This window comes from Serinus canaria, chromosome 3, assembly GCF_022539315.1.
Source record: "Serinus canaria isolate serCan28SL12 chromosome 3, serCan2020, whole genome shotgun sequence".
Taxonomy (NCBI): domain Eukaryota; kingdom Metazoa; phylum Chordata; class Aves; order Passeriformes; family Fringillidae; genus Serinus; species Serinus canaria.
Window position 1 is genome coordinate 4,682,571 of NC_066316.1, and position 19,986 is coordinate 4,702,556.

General features: G+C 51.7%; 2 protein-coding genes and 1 long non-coding RNA gene across 4 annotated transcripts in view; 1 reads left to right on the forward strand and 2 right to left on the reverse strand.

Annotated features, from left to right (window-relative positions):
• LOC115485009 (uncharacterized) lies at positions 1–9,609 on the reverse strand. The gene is made up of 3 exons (XR_007777054.1): positions 8,458–9,609; positions 4,029–4,236; positions 1–147 (listed from the first exon to the last, which is right to left on the reverse strand). It is a non-coding gene; the product is annotated as an uncharacterized LOC115485009 (long non-coding RNA).
• On the forward strand, positions 3,963–14,381 carry LOC108962556 (uncharacterized). 2 transcript variants are annotated; one of them, XR_007777053.1, is made up of 3 exons: positions 3,963–4,097; positions 4,312–4,405; positions 14,139–14,381. XR_007777053.1 is itself a non-coding variant. In XM_030236559.2 (3 exons), the coding sequence occupies exon 3, from the start codon at positions 5,929–5,931 to the stop codon at positions 6,982–6,984; it is 1,056 nt and encodes a 351-aa protein (XP_030092419.2). In that variant the 5' UTR covers positions 3,963–4,097; positions 4,312–4,405; positions 5,751–5,928; the 3' UTR covers positions 6,985–8,448. The 2 variants fall into 2 exon arrangements, 1 of the variants encoding a protein (XP_030092419.2); XM_030236559.2 differs by lacking the exon at positions 14,139–14,381 and adding an exon at positions 5,751–8,448.
• The window catches only part of ANAPC1 (anaphase promoting complex subunit 1), a 24,952-nt gene continuing 15,036 nt past the window's right edge, over positions 10,071–19,986 (reverse strand). The window contains exons 28-47 of the mRNA XM_018917961.3: positions 19,381–19,615; positions 18,555–18,646; positions 18,281–18,415; positions 18,080–18,162; positions 17,889–17,967; positions 17,540–17,614; positions 16,934–17,010; positions 16,654–16,744; positions 16,508–16,561; positions 16,052–16,245; positions 15,743–15,829; positions 15,245–15,362; positions 14,388–14,465; positions 13,994–14,061; positions 12,915–13,053; positions 12,306–12,392; positions 11,775–11,870; positions 11,421–11,619; positions 10,841–10,975; positions 10,071–10,353 (exon numbers count right to left, since the gene is read on the reverse strand). Of these exons, the coding sequence (XP_018773506.2) occupies positions 10,238–10,353; positions 10,841–10,975; positions 11,421–11,619; positions 11,775–11,870; positions 12,306–12,392; positions 12,915–13,053; positions 13,994–14,061; positions 14,388–14,465; positions 15,245–15,362; positions 15,743–15,829; positions 16,052–16,245; positions 16,508–16,561; positions 16,654–16,744; positions 16,934–17,010; positions 17,540–17,614; positions 17,889–17,967; positions 18,080–18,162; positions 18,281–18,415; positions 18,555–18,646; positions 19,381–19,615 (2,238 nt within the window). The 3' untranslated portion in view covers positions 10,071–10,237. The remainder of the gene's footprint in view (positions 10,354–10,840; positions 10,976–11,420; positions 11,620–11,774; positions 11,871–12,305; positions 12,393–12,914; positions 13,054–13,993; positions 14,062–14,387; positions 14,466–15,244; positions 15,363–15,742; positions 15,830–16,051; positions 16,246–16,507; positions 16,562–16,653; positions 16,745–16,933; positions 17,011–17,539; positions 17,615–17,888; positions 17,968–18,079; positions 18,163–18,280; positions 18,416–18,554; positions 18,647–19,380; positions 19,616–19,986) is intronic.

A 19,986-nucleotide genomic window follows, 5' to 3' on the forward strand; every position in this document is an offset into this window, starting at 1 on the left:
ACACACACAAAAAAGCCCTTCAGTGGTCTCTCAGCCTCCACCGTGTTGTTTTTCTACCTATTTTCTGTTGTTGGCTTTTGTTATCAGTCTCATCTGCAATTTGTGGCCGATTCTGACATGTTTCAGGCAGACAACGTGTTCCCAAAACTGCTTGCAGTACAGTGGCGAGGACAGGCACAGCAGAACCACAGCACAACGAGAAAAAGGGCAGATTTAACCCCAAAATCAGCGTTTGCCCAAATGTGTGTCCCCGAGGCAGGGACGAGCCGCAGGGCAGTGCTGGGTGACCCCAAACCAGCCCCTGTCCACCCCCTCAGTTTAATAGGAATTCATTCCATCTCCCCCTCGGAGGAGAACCCAAACTCAGCCCTGCATGACCCACGGGATTTTCCCTGATCCCAAACAGCATTTCCCAGCGTTTTCACACCAGCGGACACAAACCCATCCCAAATACTCCCAAAATACCCCAAAGCGCCCGGGCGAGCCCCGGTTTTGGCAGCAGAGCACGGATTAAATCAGTGGGGCTGTGAATTACCACCGAAAGCCAACGCCGCCGACCTCGCAGCCCTTCAACATTAATAGCGAAACCAAAAAGCAAATTAATACCGCAGGAGCAAGCGGGAATTTGGCGATTTGGCTGAAATTCAAGCAGAGTCAGCCCGGTGCGCACCACCGGGGAGGCGATCCTGGCCGGCAGAGCAGCAGCAGCAGCTCGGGAGGAGCAGAGGGGTGAACCCGAGGGGGTTTTTGGGGGGTTCGGGCTGCAGGGGAGGGCTCGGGGCTGTCGCCCCGCCGGGCTGGGCTCGGTGATGCCGCAGCAGCCGCGGCTCTCCCGGAGCGCCGCCGAGGGAAGCGCCGCGCCGAGCGGCCCCGCTGCCCCCGGGGCAAAGAGAAAACCAATTTTGGGCTTTTTCAGGGCAAGAGGCGGCTCGGCTCGGGCTGCCCGGCCGGGGGAGGACTGAGCCATTGTGAAACCCGGCTCCTTTTCCTGAGGCTGCGGCTGGCGGCGGCGGCCGAGCCCGGAGGAGCGCGGGGAGCGGCTCCAAACGGATTCCCGGAGCGGGGGCAGCCCCGGCCGCCCGCCCCAACACCCTCGCCCCGCACAATTTCGGGCTCCCCCGAGCGGGGATCAGCAGCCAGCAGCTCCCTCAGGAAGGGCTGCCTTCAGCCCACAAACCCCCTCAGCCCCAGACCTCCCCCCTCGGGGTAACTGGGGAAGGGGGGGTCGCACCGCCCTGTTCCTCCCATCCCAATCCCCCCCGGCTTCCACCAGGCACCGATCCACGCCATCGGCGCGGCCGGGAAAACGCAAAAATACAGAATTTCAAGTCAATGTCTCAGGGCTCTCCCAAAGCTCTCTCCACTTCCTGTGACAAAACAAAACACGCTTCGTTTGAAACTTATTCTTCCTCTATTTAGTGCCGAGAAACGATGACCTAAAGCACCCTCAAAACCCTCCTGGGATGCTGCTCCCTTTGCCGAGCCATCCACACCCCGGGCAGAGGACGGAGCGGGGCTGGGACAGCCTCAGCAAGGCACGACATCTTTCATTTCAAGCGATTTCACTTCAAATCTCGAGCTGGGCTGAATTTCCACGTCGCTATTTTCGTCTCGAGTCAAACGCTTCCCCCCCCCCCCTCCTTCCCCCCTCCTTCCCCACGTCATTGATCTCAAACCTGAGCCAAAGGTGGCAAAAGGAGGGGACAGGGGACAAATTTGGGGGTTGGCTCATCCACTTCCCTGTGCCGGGGTCAAACAGACTGGGAATATTTGCAGAGAAGGAAAATCGAGATAATTCCATGTGGGGAGAGAGGAACACTGAGAGCCCCCCAAACCCTCAGGCTTTTCCCACTCCAATCACCACAGGGGAAGAAACCAGACTTTTTGGGAAGTTCAGCACCAGGAATTGGACAATCCTTGTGTGTCCATTTCAACTCGGGATATTCTATCAGTCAAATTTCCAGCACTTCTGGGCTGCCCTCCTGCCAACACTGCTCCCTGAGCATCCCTTGGGCAGCCGAATGGAAAAAGAGGAGGAGAAAGGGAATTTGTGGCTGATCTGATTTTGCTCCATCACAATTTCTCAGTGGATGCTTGAGGGGGATCACTCTGACCTGAGGGGGAATGAGTTTTATCCGGGGAAAATGGTAAAACAGTTGGCTTAAAAATGTCCCACTTGGAAAATCGTACAGGATTTCCCCAGGGGTTGGGAATTTGCCTCTGAGATTTAAGCTGAAAAATTCAGTATCAAGAGACCCAGCCGTAAAATCAGACAGGCCTTTCCCAGAGACTGGGATTTGCCTCTAGGAATTATTCTGGAAAATTCAACACCAAGAAACCCACCTGCCATGATCCTCTCAGCACTTGCCATTAAATCTGTGAGTGCTTCCATTTATTCCCAATCCTTGCATTTACTCCCAATGCTTCCATTTATTCCCAATCCTTTCCCATTATAAAAATAATCTTGTTTTCACCTTTTTTTTTAAATTAACCCCCCACTTGGCTTAATTTATACCATTAAGGACATCATTGATATTATATGAATTATATTATTTTCATTATATTTATCACATTACACTAATTCTATCTATCCTATCATGCTTTGTTATTAAATTTAATTTAATTAATATATTTTATATATTTCAAATTTGTTCAAGAAACAAATATTTTGATGTATTACTCACCATATTATTCAATAAGCATACAAACAGTTTACATGTGAGAATATATTTAATAATTTATTTGAACATAAAAATTTTTTTGTATGTAACATATAAATATAGAAAAATACATTTGCATATAAATAGAAATATATTTACATAAATTTAATTTTATATGAATATACAAATATAGGATTTATTTAAATATAAAAAGCAGAGGAATGTTGGGAGCTGCTGGATTTTAATTAATTGCCCTGATAGATTTTATGCCCTGATAGATTTTAATTAATTGCCCTGCTGGATTTTAATCGCCTTTCCTGACTTAAATTCCCCTCCCTGATTTTAACGCCTTGGAAAAGTGTGGAAGAGCTCAGAGAGCCTGGGAAGGGGCACTTTTGTACCAGGATTTAGTCCCTAAAATTTTGGCAAATATTTTCAAAAGAAAATGAATCCCAAACATCTGGAAAGCCCCAAATCCCTAAAACATGGCCTGGGTGCCCTTGGGATCACAACACCACAGGAATGGGCTCCAGAGGGACCTGGGTGCTGGGATGGACATGGCAAAACCCCTGTGTGGGATTCCTGGGAATTCCCAGCAGGGGCCAAGAGCAGCTGGCCAAAGGTCCTGGGAATGGGCGCAGGGAGAGGGAGAGGAGCAGCTGGGAGATGAAGAATCCCAGTAAGAACAGCAGCACCAGAACCAGAACCATCAGCACCAGCAAACCCAGTACAGCCAGACCCATCAGCACCAGCAAACCCAGTACAGCCAGACCCAGCAGCACCAGCAAACCCAGTACAGCCAGACCCAGCAGCACCAGCAAACCCAGTACAGCCAGACCCAGCAGCACCAGCAAACCCAGTACAGCCAGACCCAGCAGCACCAGCAAACCCAGTACAGCCAGACCCAGCAGCACCAGCAAACCCAGTACAGCCAGACCCAGCAGCACCAGCACCCCCAGGAGCCCGCACAGAACCAGCCCCAGCCCGCACAGAACCAGCAGAACCAGCCCTGGCACCGCCCCAGTCACTGCTGACTCATTTTTGGCCGGAGCCTCCCGGCGCTGCTGCTCCGTGGGGTTTTCCCTTCCTCCTCTGCCACCAAATTACCCAACCCTCCCATGACGTGGGGCTGCAGTTCCAGGAACTGCTCAGCTCCCCAGAGCCCAGTTTCCAGCCCTGGAGCCCAACTGGTGCTGTTGGAAGTGCTGGTGGCACCCAGAGCCTCGCTCCGGCAGCGGGACACGGATCAGGCGCCCGGGATTCCCAGGCTGGTCCCTCAGCTCGGCACTCTGCACCCCAAAATCTCGTCCTGAAGCCATTCCCAGACCTTCCCACTGAGACATTCATCCATCCCATGGAGGCACTCACCGGATCCATGGCTCCTTCCCCACATCCTCTGGAACATCTGAGATGGGAAGAGGGAACATCCAGAACTGGGTATGTTTTCATGGGAGTGGGTGGAAAAATCCCAAAGTGCTGACTGCACTTGTTTCCCACCATTAAATAATTGGGAAGGGAACAAGATCCCCCTTTCCAGTCTTAATCCCAGCGGGACAGCCATGCTTCTGCTGATTCCCTGGGGAAAAATAGGGAAAAAAGGCTTTTTTAGTTTATGCTGCTTCAAAAATCTCTTCTGCTTCTTCTGTTCCAGAAACAGGGAATCACCCATGGGGGAAGCAGCGCTGGGAATGCTGGAAGCAGGAGAAGAGGAGGATTTCTGCCCCTTTGCTCCCAGGTTTATGCTGGTGGGTTCTGGGCTGCAGGGTGGGAATGATCCATGGCTTTGTGCCCCTGGGATCACAGGCAGGATGCTCCATCACAGGGATTCATCCCTGTGCTTCCCATACTTCTCCTTCCACACTCATTTGGTGGCAAGGGGTACCAGGATCAGCTTCCCTGGGAAACCCCAGCCCATCCAGCACAGTTGTGTGGGAATGTAATGAACTCTCTGATATTGAGGATTAATGGGAATGACAGGGGGATATTGGGGTGACAGCAGAAACCTTGGCTCCAGCATCCTTCCCTGGGCTGCAGGAATTGCGCAGGCAGAGCAAAGCACAGATAAAAATCCATCAGCCAGGGAAAACTGTAAGAATTCCACGAATTTCAGTCTCACTTTCCCTCTGCTCAGAGCCCCCTAATTCCTAGGCACAGGAGCATCCCCCTGGAGCAAATTCCCCACACCCCAATTCCCGAAGCCACCCCTGGGTGTCCTGCCATGGGATCCCTCTATGGATCCCAGAGCAGACCAAATCCATCCCCCATCCTACCTGGCCTCTCCTCTCCGCAGCTCCCAGCCCGGGATGTGCCGAGGGTTTTTATGGCTCCGTCCCTCCCGCCAGGATGTGGGGAAGGAGATTTTCCCATGGCCCAGGGGCTCTCCCACTTCCCCCATCGGGAAAGGATCAGGGAGTTTTTTCTCACCAGAAAGAGCTTTTGCTGGGAAAGGTCTCGTTTCCCAGGGCCTGGAGCCAAATCCATGGGGACTGTTGGCTGAGGAGCTTGGGAAGGGGACAAGATATCCCAGAATGGGAGTAGGAGGCTCTTTCACCCAGGGAATGCACCCCTAAGCTCTCAGGCACCTTGGATATTCTTCCAGCCTGGAAAGCCCCGTTTTACCCCCATTCCCACCTAAAAGAAGCCGTGACCTCCCAGCAAATCCCCTAGGAAAGGCTCTGGCTGCACGTGAGGGATGGAAACCATCCCCATTCCCCAGGGAACAGCTCTGGAGACGCTCACCCCACTCCAAGCCCTCTCCCCCCCGGCTCAGGGACCTTTTCCCTGTCTCCTGCAGCACGGGGGTGGCTGTCACCCCGCTGCTGTCCCCACTTTGGGTTTTTCCAACTGCATTTCTGTTCCCTGTATTTTGGGAAAACAACTTCCCTCATGGTCAGCTTAGGGCAGGGCTGCGCTCCTGGATCCAGCTGGAGTTTGGAGATGACTCAGGGGCACGAGCAGCCCTGGGAGCAGTGGCACAGCAGGAAGGGGGAGCCCCCGGGGTGGGGGGTGACAGAGGGAAGGGGGAGCTCTGGGAACTTTAATCAGCCTTTTCCAAATCCACGCTAATCACACTTGGATCTATGACACCAGAGAGGCAGCTCGGATGCAGAGGGGATTGGCACTGAGTCCTCCATGGCCATGCCACGGTCCAGCTGAGCATTCCAACCTCAATCCCTGTCTTCAGGACCTGCTGGCGGCTTTAACCCTTCCAGCACCATCACCGCAGCTCAAGGAAAGTCCCAGCAGTGCCTGAGGGAGCTGACATGGGATGAGCGGTGGCCTGGCTCAGCTGAAGAAGGAAAACCACCCCAAACCATCCCTTTGTTGTCCTCATCTGTGGCTTTCACCCATTTTCCATCCAGCTCCCTTGGCTGAGACTCCAGGGATTACAAACCTCCAAGTGAACCCAGGAACTGTGGAATTTTGGAGGCGTCAGAGCACCACACTGGCTACAGTGGCACCAAAATCTTGGCTAATCCCCCCAAAAAACTGGGAGATGGATGCTCCTCTTTCTCCAGCGCTTCCCACCAACATCCCTGGAGCTCCTCCCAGCACAGCACAAGCCAGTGGGAAATGCTCTTCCTGGGAAGAAATCACACCACGAGCATCCTATGGGAAGGAGGAACATGAGGATTGGGAGTATTTTCTGCTGTGGTGGGAAAACACTCAGCCTGCTCCCTTTCCACCTTTCCCCCCCAATATTGCAACAAAACAGGAAAAAGTGCTGGCAGTCATTAGCATCTCCCTGGAAAATGCCAGGTGGCCAGCCCAGCTTCCAGATCCAGCTCTCCAGAAAATCCCAGAGTGGCTGCAAGCTTCAGGCAGTGCCAGAATCAACATCAAAAATCTCATTTTCCTTCCAAAAAGAAAGGGGTGGAAACTGCTCCGGCTGGGTATTCCCAGTGGGATGGAATATCTGCTGCAGGATGCAGATCCCAAAAGAATCATGTCACACCACTGCCTGCATCACCTGTGGGGTTCAGCCGCACCCACCTTGGGCAACGCCGCTCTCCAAGGGATCCCTGGGGATAGCTGGGATCCCACGGGATCCGGCTGCTTTGCCGGGCATGCCGGCACCTGCCCTCCCGCAGAGCGAACAAACAAGTTGCTAAGTCACAGCAAAACCATGAAAGCAAAACCACAGAGCCCCAAAGCGCCTCTGAGTCACTCCCCGGCCGCCGCCACGGCCCCACAGCCCTCCCAAAATTCGCCGCCACCTGCAGCTGCTGATCCGTGCTCCAAAGGGCCGCTCCAGAGGCGCTGGGAAGCGTTTCCCAGCCGGGAAAGCCTCTCTGAGCGCGGACAGGATGGATGGAGGAGCTGAGGTGACGCCCAAACCAACCTGGCAGCCCCCACTCATCCCTTCTCTCCCGCATCCTCACCTGGATTTTTTATTGGTATCGAACGGTGCCAAGCACTCGTGAGGACGGGGATGGAGCTGAGCCCCGGGCAGAGAGCGCTCCCGGGATTAGTCACCGGCGGCAGCAGCACGGCTGACATGAGTCACGGAGGTTTGGCCGCCCAGTAAACCCGGGATTTTCGGGTTCCCGGCTCTGGGGTTGTCCCGGGGACACCTTTCGGTAACCGGTGCCGGGTTCCCGCAGCCGCCTCCCGGCACCGCTGCTTTGCCGTGGGATTCCGCAGCAGCTGGAATGGCGGGATCGGTCCCAAATAACCGCGTCCCTTTCGTGCCTGAGGTGGGAATTGCGATGGAGGGGTGGGATGCAGCCGGGTGACAGCGGGGCCACGCCGGTGGCGATGCCGACAGAGGTCACTGTTGCCGAAAAGTTGCGAGCCCCGGCCAAAAAACCCAAAGGGAACTCGGTGGGGAAGGCGGCGATGGGGCCGGGCTGGAACCCAGCGGCGGGACCTTCCCGGGAATGATGCACCGGGAAGCGCGGCCGGCACCGCGATCCACGGGATGGGACGAGCTGGAGAAACCGCGCTCTGCCCGCAGCCACCGCGGGACACCCCAGGGGCCGCCCAGCCGGGACTAAAGAAGGATCATGAGGATAATTCCCCCCTGGAGAGGGAATGTGCTGCCGCCGGATGATCCCGAGGGCGAAAGCCGAAGCAGAGCAGGAAAAGGAGGGAGCCCGGGGCCCCTGAGCCCCTGGCAGAGCCCCTCAGCTCCGGGACAGCCCACGGGACACACAGGGAAGCGCAGTTTGGGATGTATTGGGTGGCAGGTGGCGGGAGAGAGGGAGAGGCGGGAGGGGAACTCGCTGCTACTTTCCCAGCCCAAATCCAAAGGAAGGCACAGAACGAGCCGGAGAGGGCGGCACAAAATGCCCCCAAAAGGTGACTAAGCACTGTGGGGGTAGGAATGACGCCAGCGGAGCCCAGCCTACGTTCCCAGCTGTGCCATTATCACAATATCAGGGAATGACTGGGGTGGGAATGTTCCCTAAAGCCCATCCCGTTCCAGCCCTTGCCATGGGCAGGGCCACCTTCCCCTCGCAGAGGTTGCTCCAAGCCCCGTCCAACCGTGCCTGGGACACTTCCAGGGATGGGGAATGGAGTTTCCCGGGTGCAGGACCAGGGAGAGCCTCCACATCCTACCTCCCCCTTCTCCGTGCCTGAGCAGCCCTGCTTCCCTCCCTGCGGCTGCCGCAGCATCCCGAAATTCCTCCCAGCTCCACACCGCCTCCAGGGCTCCTCCAGCAGATCCCACCGAGGCGAGCAAAGCGCACACCCCGAGCAGCAGCCCGCGCCAAATCCCAAACGTTCCCGCTGCTTCCGTGGAGTTTTTTCCCCCCGCAATTCCTGGCAGCAGCCGAAGGGATCAGCGCCTTACCGTGGGTGGTGGGTCCGGGCCGCCCCCGGGCCGGGGGTTCCCGGTGTTCCCAGGGGGAGCCGGGAAGCGCAGCCCCGGGGCCGTAACGGGCGCGGGCGGCCCGGGCGCGCTGTGCCCCGATCATTGGTCCAGCTCACGGCAGCCGCTGCTTTCAAATTCTGCTCGAGCTGCGGAAGGAAACAGGAAGCCCCAGAGCTCCTCGCCAGAGCCTCCCGCGCCCACCCCCGCCCACGAGCTCCCCTCCCTCGCCAAACGCTGGGAATGGTGCTTTTCCCGCATCCGGCGGAAACCGGGAGCATCCCGACGCCGAGGTCCCGGCAGGGAGTTGCTAGAGATGCTCGGTTTCGTGTTACTCGTCATTTTTCATCTTATTCGCGGTGAAATGAATCGTCACCTTCCAGCTTGCCCGGCCACAAGGCAGCATCACCCTCGGAATGCGGGATAAACCCCATGGATCCATCGGGACAGCAAGACGATTTAGGACACCTCCAGGTTTCTCAGCTTTCCACCCCAAATCCAGCATTTGGATTTTCGGCTCTTTGTCCAGCCGAGATAAAGCCGGAGGTTCATTGTGGGGCTGGGGGAGAGGCTTGAGGAGGCAAAAAAGGTATTTGTCCTTGGAAAAGTTGTGGGGAATTTAATTCCCCATCTCTGGAAGTGTTTGAGGCCAGGGCATCCATCCTCAAGTGTTTGGATGGGGCTTTAAAGAAGATGTCCCTGCCCCTGGTCTTTAAGGTCCTTTCCAACCCAGACCATTCCAGGATGCCATGAAAACCCAGTGTCATTCCCTCTGCAAAATTAGCACTTCATGCTTCCCACTTCCTCAGTTTAGAAGGAAGTTCCCTGAGCTGCACCCACCTCCCAGGGGAAGGAACATCCAGGATTGCTCCATGAGACCTTCTGGCTCCTCTGATTTCCCATCTGTTCATGGGTTCCTTTAATTCACATAAGGAAGGTGCTTGTGGAGGAGGTGTGATAAATTACACTGTTTTTATTAAACTAGAGAAGTTTCTGAACAGCTTAAAAAAAAAAGGGATGAGGGCTGGAATTTGGCACAGGCTATGCTTCCTTCAGGACACCTCAAGTAACTGGAAAACCTCAGCTAATACACAATAAATTTGTTTTTTATAAGAATCAGGTTTGCATCATTTTCCTGCTTTTGCTCTATTTTTAATCACTCTTGGTTGTCCTCCTCCCGCCATTTGACCCTTTGCAAAATCCTTGAGGATTTGGGAAAAAACAGAGAAATCGGCACAAATCCCACAGAGCAGGATTAAATTTGGAACCACAATAATCAGAATCCAAGCCTTTGGCTCTGGCTGAGTAATCCCTCAACTTCTGGCTGCTTTTTTATGGAGTAATTCCACGTGTTTGTTGACAAATTAAGGATCTGCTCTGCCCAGAACCAACAAGGAATGAGCCCTGCTCCAAGTTCATCCAGGGGGACACACAAGGAGGAAGGTAACACGAAGTGTTTAAACCAGGAATTATTTCCATTGTCTGAAAATAAGATCCACCACAAGCAAAGGAGTTATACAGCCAAGGAAAAGCACCATTCCCAGCCAAGGTCTTTCCCAAATTCCCCACAGAAACCACACACTTACAAACAAACCTTCGTTACAAAAGTAAATTTATTATGACCTCACTTTTATAGCTCTTTTTTTTTAAATTCCTCATAACAATTTATAAATAACTCCTGGTCGTGGTTGCCACACCTGGGGGTGAGTCTGCTCTTTGGGAAGGTACAAAAAGAAGGAGATTTTTGGGAAGCTTGGTGGGACTACAGCACCATGGCCTGGGGATTCCCGAGGAGCAGCGGAGCCAGGCGCAGGAGCGCCCGCACGGGCACGTGCAGCCTCCTCAGCTTCAGCAGCAGCTCCGAGAAGTTCCTGCTCCCTAAAAGCATCCAAAGCAAAGGAAAAGGGTGTAAAAATGAGGGCAAAATTGGAGGGGGAGGCTTCAGAGAGCTCTGGAGGTGTCATCCCACGGATCCGTTTGTCGTGTGCTGGTTGGAAAGTGAAGTTCTGCAAGAAATCTCAAATCTCTTTTCAAAGAGATCCCAAATCCAGGAAGAAGGAGAACACAGAGGAAAAGAACACCCAGAAAAGAGGTGTGTAACAGGTAACTGGAATCTTCCATGCCCAGACACAGGAATTTGTGGCCAGCACAGGATTCTTGGGATAGGCCCCCTATCTCTCACGGATGTGGTGACATTGCTGCCCCAGCCCTAAGCAAGGAACAGAGCTCCCAAAATTAAGGTCCAGCTGCCTTACTTTTCCCTCAGTAACCTCAGGACTGGTGTGCTCCCAGGCTGCTGGAGAGCAAGGAAAAGATGCCCAGCGAAAGGATCCAGGATTTCCCCAAATCCCAGCTCCAGACTCACCTTCCAGCCCTCCGGCTGCCAGCTGCCCGGGTGTGGGCACAGAGTGGTAAATCAGGAAGCACGCCAGCATGCTCAGCTGGGATTCCTCTGGAGCCTGCCCGCTCAGGTAGGAATGCAGGGACACGTCCCCTCCGGCTGCAAGGCACAAGGAATACCTTTGGTGACATTTGGGGAGCAGGATTCCCACAGAGAGATCCCACTGAAGTCTCCATTCCCCACAGAAGGTGGGCTGGGAGGTTGTTTCCGACCTCCTTCCTCCTGCCATGGCCACCCTACTGTGGTCACCGTTTGCTTTAGCTCCGGGAAAATTCTCCCTGTGCAAGATGAGGAAGGAATTTTTTGCTAAAAACCCCACACCACTCCAGGCAAACACAATTCTCCAGGGAATGTTCCACACCACACTGAAAACACCCTCCCTTCCCTCATCAGTTTTCCATACTTTTGAGGCAAAAATCAACCTGGATCAGCAAGACAAGTACCAGGCGAGCAACAGGGTTTGGAATGAGATGGTCTTTAAGGTCCCTTCCAACCCAAACCATTCCAGGATTCCAACACTGGTTGGATTGAAATTCCTCTTTACCTTGAAGCCACTGATCCAAGGTGTTATCTATGGTGCACTTCATCACCGGCAGGAATTCCGAGTTCATGAAGAGCCCTCGGGTTGGATTCCTGCTCATCCTCTCCTGGTGGCTCCGGGAACTGAAGAATTCCAGCACCAGCTTCATCTGCCACAGCTCGAAGGTCTCGGACATTTCCCGCCTTTCCAGCCTCCTCACGGCCTGGCAGCGGGAATTGGAGCAGGAATTAAAAAAGTAAATGACTCCTCAACCCCAGCCCACACTCCTCTGGAAAAGCACATGGAATGGCCACTATTGCCCCCCCAAAAGTGGGGAAAAAGGAAGTGTTGTTTCCAACAGGAAGAGGAGTTTCCTACCTGGTCGATGGCGATGTACGTGGGCAGCATCTCCGGATTCTCCTGGGTCACGCACTCATAAAGGATGGAGGAGAAAAGATCCAGGATTTCCTGTTTCTGAGGACAGACAGGTGTCAGGCACAATTTATTCCAGGTTCCTGCCTCCACTGAAGTTAATCCATGCAGTGGCATCACAGGAATTTGGGATAATTAATGATACCACTTGACTTCGTCCTTGGGATAATTAAACTGGGTTTTATGCCCTCCCTTAAATAACTTTTAAAGAAATTCCATATAAAACACCTTCTGTGACTTCCCCTAAATGCTTCATGGCCCTCTGGATTTGTTAAACGCATTCCTCAAGGAATGGGATAAAAAATCCCAGTATCAAACCAACAGGAATCAGAGGATCATCCTTGTATTGCACAACATCCTTCAGGATATTCCCTGCTCCTGCTGGTTGCAGGGCTAAATTCTGCTCTAGAGTTTAAGGCAGGTTTTCCCTACTTTTTATCCATGGAATAAGTGTTGGTCCACACCACCACTTCCTACCTGGCCCATGTTCATAGTCGGTTTGCAAAAATAATCGGCGAAGGAAAAGAGAGCGGGATCGGAAGTGAAAGCGGAAATCGCTTCTGGCTGGAAAAAAAAAAAAAAAGGATTAAAACACATTCCTGAAATGAACTTTCTGAATTTGTGCACAAAGGTAGCAACAACTGACTTCCAAAGTGTCCAGAACACAAGGGAGAAAACTGGAACCCACACCAAAGGTTGGAATCCATGTCTAAAGGCTGGAGTCAACTATATAAAAGTTGGACTCAACATAAAGGCTAGACTAGATGATCTAAAGGCTGGTACTCAGCCATCTAAAACTGTGATTCAATGATCTAAAGGCTGGATTCAATCTAAAAGTTGGATCCCATGATGTGAAGGTTGGATTCCATGGTCTAAAATTTGGATTCAATGATGTAAAGGTTGGACTCCTCGACCCTGGAGGACCTTTCCACCCTAAATGATTGCCTGATCAAGCACTTCATGGGCAGGACGTGTCCAACGCTCATCGCCCACGGCAGATGCACCTACACACGTCTGTCCTGTGAAAGCCAGCAGAATTCCCTCCCTCAGCAGCATTCCTGGCAGGAAGCACGCTGGGAGCAGTACCTTGAAGGCCCGTGCTTCGGAGTTGCGGTGGGTGACGGTCTGTGCCAGGAGGCTGCGCCATCCCATGGGATCCTCCTTGTAGGAGAGCTGCCCAGCCCGGAGCTTCACGTACAGGATGCCACCCTTGGAAAGGATCGACCTGGAATGGCACAACAGGGCCCATTTACAGAATTGGTTCAAAGGGAAGAAATTCAGGCTGGATATTGGGAAGGAATTCTTCCCTGTGAGCGTGGGCAGGCCCTGGCACAGGCTTCCCAGAGAGGCTGTGGCTGCCCCATCCCTGGAAGTGCCCAAGGCCAGGTTGGATAGGGCTTGGAGCAACCTGGGGTAGCGGAAGGTGTCCCTGCCCACGGCAGGGGTGGCACTGGGTGATCCTTAAATCCCTTCCAACCCAAAGCATGCTGTATTAATGGAGTGAGCTTAATTTAATCCTTCCACTTGACAAGAGGGCAATCAATCACTGGACTCATTATCTTGGAGGTCTTTTCCATCCTTCATGATTCTGGGATTGATCAATGGCAAGTAAAGGACCTAAAAGCACCCCCTTACTGAGCAAAGACTGAGCTGGTTTCTCCCACCCCTCACTGGGGAGTGCAAAGATGAGAATGATTTCCACCCCCCCACCCCAGATCCTGTGTTCCGGTAAAATCTCTGGTTCCCACAGCTGCCCGCCGCGTTTCGAGCGCGTCACGAGGGTGGGTGGCACTTTGTGACATGGGGTGACAGGAGAAAAAGCATTTCACAGGGCAGTAACAGTCCCCAACAGTCTGGGAAATGTGATATCACCACCAGTCAAAACCAAACCAAAACCATGAGTTGTAGCTGCTCTCTGGTGCCTCCATCCCACTGCCAGTCTCTGTGGGTTTTACTATCAGGTTTTCCCCGACCCTGTTTTTTTGCATTAATTATTCACCTCAATGGGTGAAACCCAACTCTGCAGTTTCTTTCTTCACCCCTAAAGTGCTGTCAGATGCACAACAGTGACTTGATGAAACCCAGAGCTGTGGGAGGGTTTAAAGAAACCACGAAACACGATTACTACGAGGTCATGATTCAGTTGAGCATTAAAAAACACTTACTGGAGATGAGTCGTTCCCTTGCTTAAATCTATTAATAATTCCCAGTACCGGGGGCCCTTCACTCTGATCTGTCAATAGAAACATTGTATTACTAAATATAACCACAATCACTGAATTAAGAGGCTGCTACTTTTTTTTTTTTCAGGGCTGTTTTATAGTGTTGGCCACACAGAAAATTCAGGAGGAGGTTTGTGCCTCCTACAGGGAATTCCTTGTTGCATCAGATCTTGGAAGATCTTGATCAAGACAGAAGACAGAGAATTGTCTTTGGAATCATAATGGGACAATGTCATCCAGACTCAGGCTAAGGAATCAAAACCTATCAGATCTCAGCTCTCCAGATTTGTGACACAAAATCCAGGTGACTTTCCATTAAAACAGAGATTTCCTCTACCTGCTTCAGTAAGTGGAGCTCTGGGAGAAGCGTGGGTGCCATCAGCTCCTCGGTGGCCTCCCCGTACCACTGAGTGCCCTGCAAAATGTCACGGGAGGCACAGGTTAGAAAAGCTCATTTCCATGGGAAAAGGAAGGGAAAAGGGCACCTTGTGGGGAGCAACTGCCCTGGCAGCAGGCAGGGGGTTCTGTTCCTAAGTAAACACAGGACTCATGCCAGGAAACATGGACTTCCCAAGTTGTATCTTCCATTAATGGATGGATCAACACCTAACGCTGGGCAAGGCCAAAGTGCGAAGGTTTGGGAAGCAAGCTGTAACGGGAACATGGAGAGCTCCTTGCCAGAATCACAGAGATGCACCTCTTCCCCCTAAGAATTCCAAGAACTCAATTCTGAGCACCTCCCTTCTCCCACATAAAATAAATCCCACAGAAAGGACTCTTCCCTGAAGGACATCTGACGGAAGCACCGAGAAGAAACACCAAGTTGCTCATCTCAGAATTATCTCAGAATTAGGAGAGGGCTTGGAAAGCCACAAATGGTTCCAGCCACCTCTGAGCCTTTGGAAATCCTTCTGAAGAGGGAGAAGAACCTGGGTCAGTCAGGACACCCTTCCTTGGCTGTTTGAAGACTCTGGTGACTCTCCCTGTCCTCCCTTCTGCTCTCCAGGTGCCACCAAAGCACACCTGAGGTGGGAGCGGGTTGAGCCCAACACTTCACTTATTTGTGCAGAATTCACCTCGTCTCCAGCACAGCTCGAAAGCAAACCCAAGACTGGAGGCCACTCCAATGAAAACTGGGATAAATCCGAGTGTTTGGTCATCCCACAGCTCCTCAGGGCCTCCCAGCCACGTTACCTTGTAGGTGACCTCGATGAGGGCGTAGCAGGGGGTGTTGGTATCCACGTCCACGGGAGTGAGGAGCCTGGGCTCGGCTGCCAGCACGTACAGGTGGCGCAGAGCCTGCAGGTGGTACCTGGGGTGGGAACCAGGAGCTCAGCATGGGCTAGGAAGGATCCCAGTTCCAGTTCCACCCCCAAATACAGCTCATGTAGCCATGGTATTGGTTAATTAACAGAACAGGGCTTAGTGGAGCAGAACCAAAAGTAATTAAGGGTCATAAATGGACAGATCTTCCACGAAAATCTTTCCTGCTGAGCAAACTGGAGCAGCCACATCACAGGAGCACAGCAGAGATGGTGTTTCCTCACTGACCACTGTCACTTACTTCTTCCATACTCCACTTTTTTTTTAATGGAGAACCTCAAAAAATTAATTTTTGGTAATAATCCATCATTTGTCTTTTGTAAGAAGATGGTTCAGCTGAAGGAAATGGGATCCCCACGAAAGCCTTACCGATTGTCCGTGCTGTGAACAGGGAAGTGAGGGTACAGAGCACAGAGAAGAGCAGCAATGGAGGAGTTGGAAGTGCTCAGGGAATATCTGCAGGAAAGAAAACAATACTGTCCTTTAGTTTTCCTTCTAAAACACACAGGAGGCCAAAATATTTTGGTGGGACGAGAAAAGGAATTTCCAAAAGTGCACAAAGACAACAAGACTCTCTCTGCCAACAGAAGACCCCTCTATGCATCCATATAATAAAAACAGGGAAATGGAGGAAATGGAAATAAGGGTTGAGATCTGCCTTTGGAAAAGGCCCATTACCTTCCTCCTCCCAGGAAGAGGAGCCCCAAAGCCATGTGGTGAGCCAGGTGGAAGCCGTAGTTCATCTCTCCCCCCGTCTTCTTGTGCATGAAGCGGCAAAGCTGGAGCACTTTGAGGTTCCCAGAGCCAGCCATCACCATGGCCAGGGCCAGGAGAAGGACACTCAGGCACGTTTCCAGGTTATAGTGACCTGTCTTCGAGCACAACAGAGAGGTTTCATCACAATTCCATGGCCAACAGCACATTCCGGGTGGGATGATCCACCACTTTCTACCCCAGAGCTTGAAAACCACATTCCCCAGAAGGAGGGAGAGCCAGCAAAGTCCTTCAAGGATTCGCAGCTCTGCCACATCCTATAGACCATGTGTAATCCAGGAAATTAAAAGGGCTGGGTTTGTTCCCATTGAGGTTTTGCTGAGGGTCACACAAAGCCATCTTTTTCTTGGAAAAACTTACTATGGACGCTGTCGGAGCCGACAAGCACTTCAGGAAATCCGTGGCATATTTGTACTAGAAAAAAAGGAATGCCGAGTGAAAATGGATCCAAAAGGTGACTGACAGCTCCCTGGGAAGTGAATGGAATCAAATAACCCTCCTCCTACCAGGCACTGAAATGCTGCCAGATTTTCCGACCCGGCAAAGCGAAATCCCAGGGATAAACACGCTCCAGCGATGATGTAGACGTGAGCTTGCCTAAGGAACAACACAAACTGGAAATGACTCAGTGTTCCTCTTCTCCTCACCTGAATACACAGCACAAACCCCTTCATCCCTTAAAAATAAAAGGGAAGACTCATCCTTTATAGGATACCCCAGATAACAAAACTCTCCTTTACAGGACAGTAAAATTCCCTAGGAGGAGATTTTTGGGATGTTACTCACGCCAGCGTTTCCAAGCTCAGGTCTTCAGAGGAAGGCAGCTCTGTTGCATGAAGAGAGATAATGTTCTCTCTTATGATCTGTAAAAAGCAGGGAAGGAAAATAAATCCAAGGGAAAACTGATGACTCATTGAAACTTTGGCCATCAGGAGTTCATAAATGATACCAAACAGGTCTAAGGGAAGGAAAATCTGGTTTTTCCCCCAACAGAGATCATCAGCATCCTGTAGTTCTCATAGGTATTGAGCTCATTTGGTCTTAAAAATTCCATACAATATCTTGGAATATCACTGATTCCACTGTTGGGAAGTTATTTCTAATGCTCAACTCCATGCAGCAGTTTGGGATCTGGCAATGCAGGGAAAAGTTTAATCCTTTCCTTTCCCTGACATAATTTTGTGTCTGGAACAATCCCATCTCTCCTCAATCATCTCCTTTCCAGTCTCTAGCGCTCCTGAAATCCAGGGATCCCAGGGAACAGTCACCTCTGTCATGTTAGTGCTCATTTCCTTGTGCTCCTGACATGACTGTGGAAACATCCACACGGAAAACAATCCAGGGAGGTGTAAAATTGAGAAGCAAACACACCACACATGAACTAACACCTACCTGAGGCACATTGCTGTTGACCCACTTGGAATTGGGCAGGATGTCATCCCACAAAATCAGGCATCGAGCCAGGGTCTGGAAAAAGGGAGAAAATTTATCTACGGAATTGGGAAAAGCTATAAAAATGCACCTAAAAAATTAACGTAACATTCCCCATAAACTGTGTCTTTCATCTATTTCTCCCTAAATTCTGTCTCCATGACAAGGAAGCTGCCACACTACAAGGAAAACTTGTTGGAAGGGGTGAGTTTGGCTGGGAAGCAAAGGATTCTGGACAATGGGCATGTTGGGCTGGAATTCCTAAACATCATTTAAACAGACTGAGGAATGAACCCAAGGGAAATCTTACCCTCAACAAAAGGAATTCTGGTTTGACAAAGTCCAGCAGATACATGGTGTCCGGTGCTTTGAGCCAGTCAGCAATGGATCTGCAGGGCATGGCAGAAGAAAAGGGTTTCCAGGTCACATTCCAGCAATTCCAAACCTCAGCAGAGCCAACACTAGGGCAGTTTAACCCTGCAGGAATTCCCAGGTCAATACCTGTTGTTGGTCTTCAGGTAGATCATGGCAAGTGCAAGGGTGGCACCTGGACACGTCACATCCACGTTGATGGTGTCTCCTTCCTGGGAAAACAAAGGGAACACTTCCCACAGGCTCACTTGGAAGGGAATGATACTCCCAAAGTCATGGAGACACCTCCCAGAATTCCAACTTATACGAGCCAGCACTGGCACCACGTACCTTGATTTGGTAACTGGGAGATTTGTGCTTCTCCCTGTGCATTCCTGCCTGGAATCTCCTGTGTCCCCCCACCATGTACTGGTAGAGCTGCTCGGGAACGTTGAGGTCTGACATCCCAATCAGGTTACTGCCATGCTAAGGAATGGAAAGAAGGAAAACATGGAAGTGCCTTCCTCTAAGAGAAAAACCCACAGGCAGCTGGGAGCCAAGGATAGAACAGCTCTTGGAATGCCATCCCAATGGATAATGAGTCTCCTAATTGCAGCTGACTTACCCCAAGGCACACCATTCCCAAGGCCAGCCCTGATGCCAGGGAATAGGACTCTCTGTCCGTGCAATATTCCATTTCTGGGCCGGGGGGACGCCCTGGAGAAACCAAAACAGCAAAATTCACCTTTGAAAATTCCAGCTTATTGCTTAATTCCTACTGAAAGGAGAAAAAAATTAAAAATCTGTCCCTCCTTAGGGAAGTCCTCAATGGAATGACAAGGAGCTGGCAGTTCATCCATCCACTCCCAAAGAGCAACTCCCTCCTCAATGTTATGGCTGGAGTTTAGAGCCATGGTGAAAATGCCAAGTTGAACTGAGGATACTTTAAAATCCTGAACCAATCCAAATGCTGTTGCTAAAAAAGGATTGCACATATCCAATTTCTAGAAACACAACAATTTCACCCTAAAAATTTATCCCAATCCCTGTTTAATAAACCACACAGTCTCCAAGTGTAGTCCCGTGTAAACATGGAGAAAAGCTGTTACAAATTAACTCAGAAAGAGAGCACAAGCGAGATCATAAATCTGCTGTTCACATCAGCTCTTAAGGCCTAGTGGTTAAAAACCCTTAAAATTCCAAACAGGGGAATTTAGGACACCAAATTTCCAGGTGGAAGAAGTAGGAACAGTAATGACGCTGCCACATTTCTTCTCCTAAATCCAATGACTTTCCTTTTTATGCTGCACAGGCTCCCAAGGGGGACTGTGAGGTTTGGAAAAATGGGAAGAAAATGTAGTGGGAAGGTGCCAAGGTGACAACTCCCAACTCCCTGGTGCACACGGCGACTATCCCAGCCCTCATCCTGTTTTTCCAGTGTTGGCACCCACCTATCTCAGCCAGCAGCACCTCAGCAGTGTGCCTGTGGGCAGTGCCCTGGTAGACCAGGCCTATCCCGACCACGGCAGCCACCTGGACGTTGTGGGGCACATCCAGCTCCGTGGAGGTGGGCGGCAGCAGGGCAGGGATGTGGATGCTCAGCAGGCGGGTGATGGCCATGTCCATGGTGCCCAGCTTGGCAGCGGAGACGCCGAGCAGGAGCCCGATGCTCGTCATCTCGTGGCCCTGGGCAAGGGGACAAGGAGCAGTGAGGCACATTCCCAGTGAGGAATGGGAAAACCCCTGTCCCAGTGTTCCAGTGGCCTATCCCAATGAGCCGTGTGCAGGGTGGAAAGATCTGGTGGTAACACTGCTGGAAATCTTTGAACGGAAATGGAGGTTCCTCATTCTGCGGAACCCCAGGATTTATTTAGGATTGGAAGGGACCTCTGGAGATCATCCTGTCCATCCACCCTGCTCACTCAGAGCAGGTGACACAGGAATGCATCCGGGTGGGGCTGGAATGGAGTTTATTCAGAGGCTCCATGCCCTCCCTGGACAGCCAGCTCTCCACCACTTCCTTGGAAAGAAGTCCTTCCTCACATTGACGAAGGATC

What these genes read in the sequence shown, in the direction of transcription:
- LOC108962556 (XM_030236559.2), top strand. Translation starts at nt 5,929, where the DNA reads ATGAGCGGTGGCCTGGCTCAGCTGAAGAAGGAAAACCACCCCAAACCA.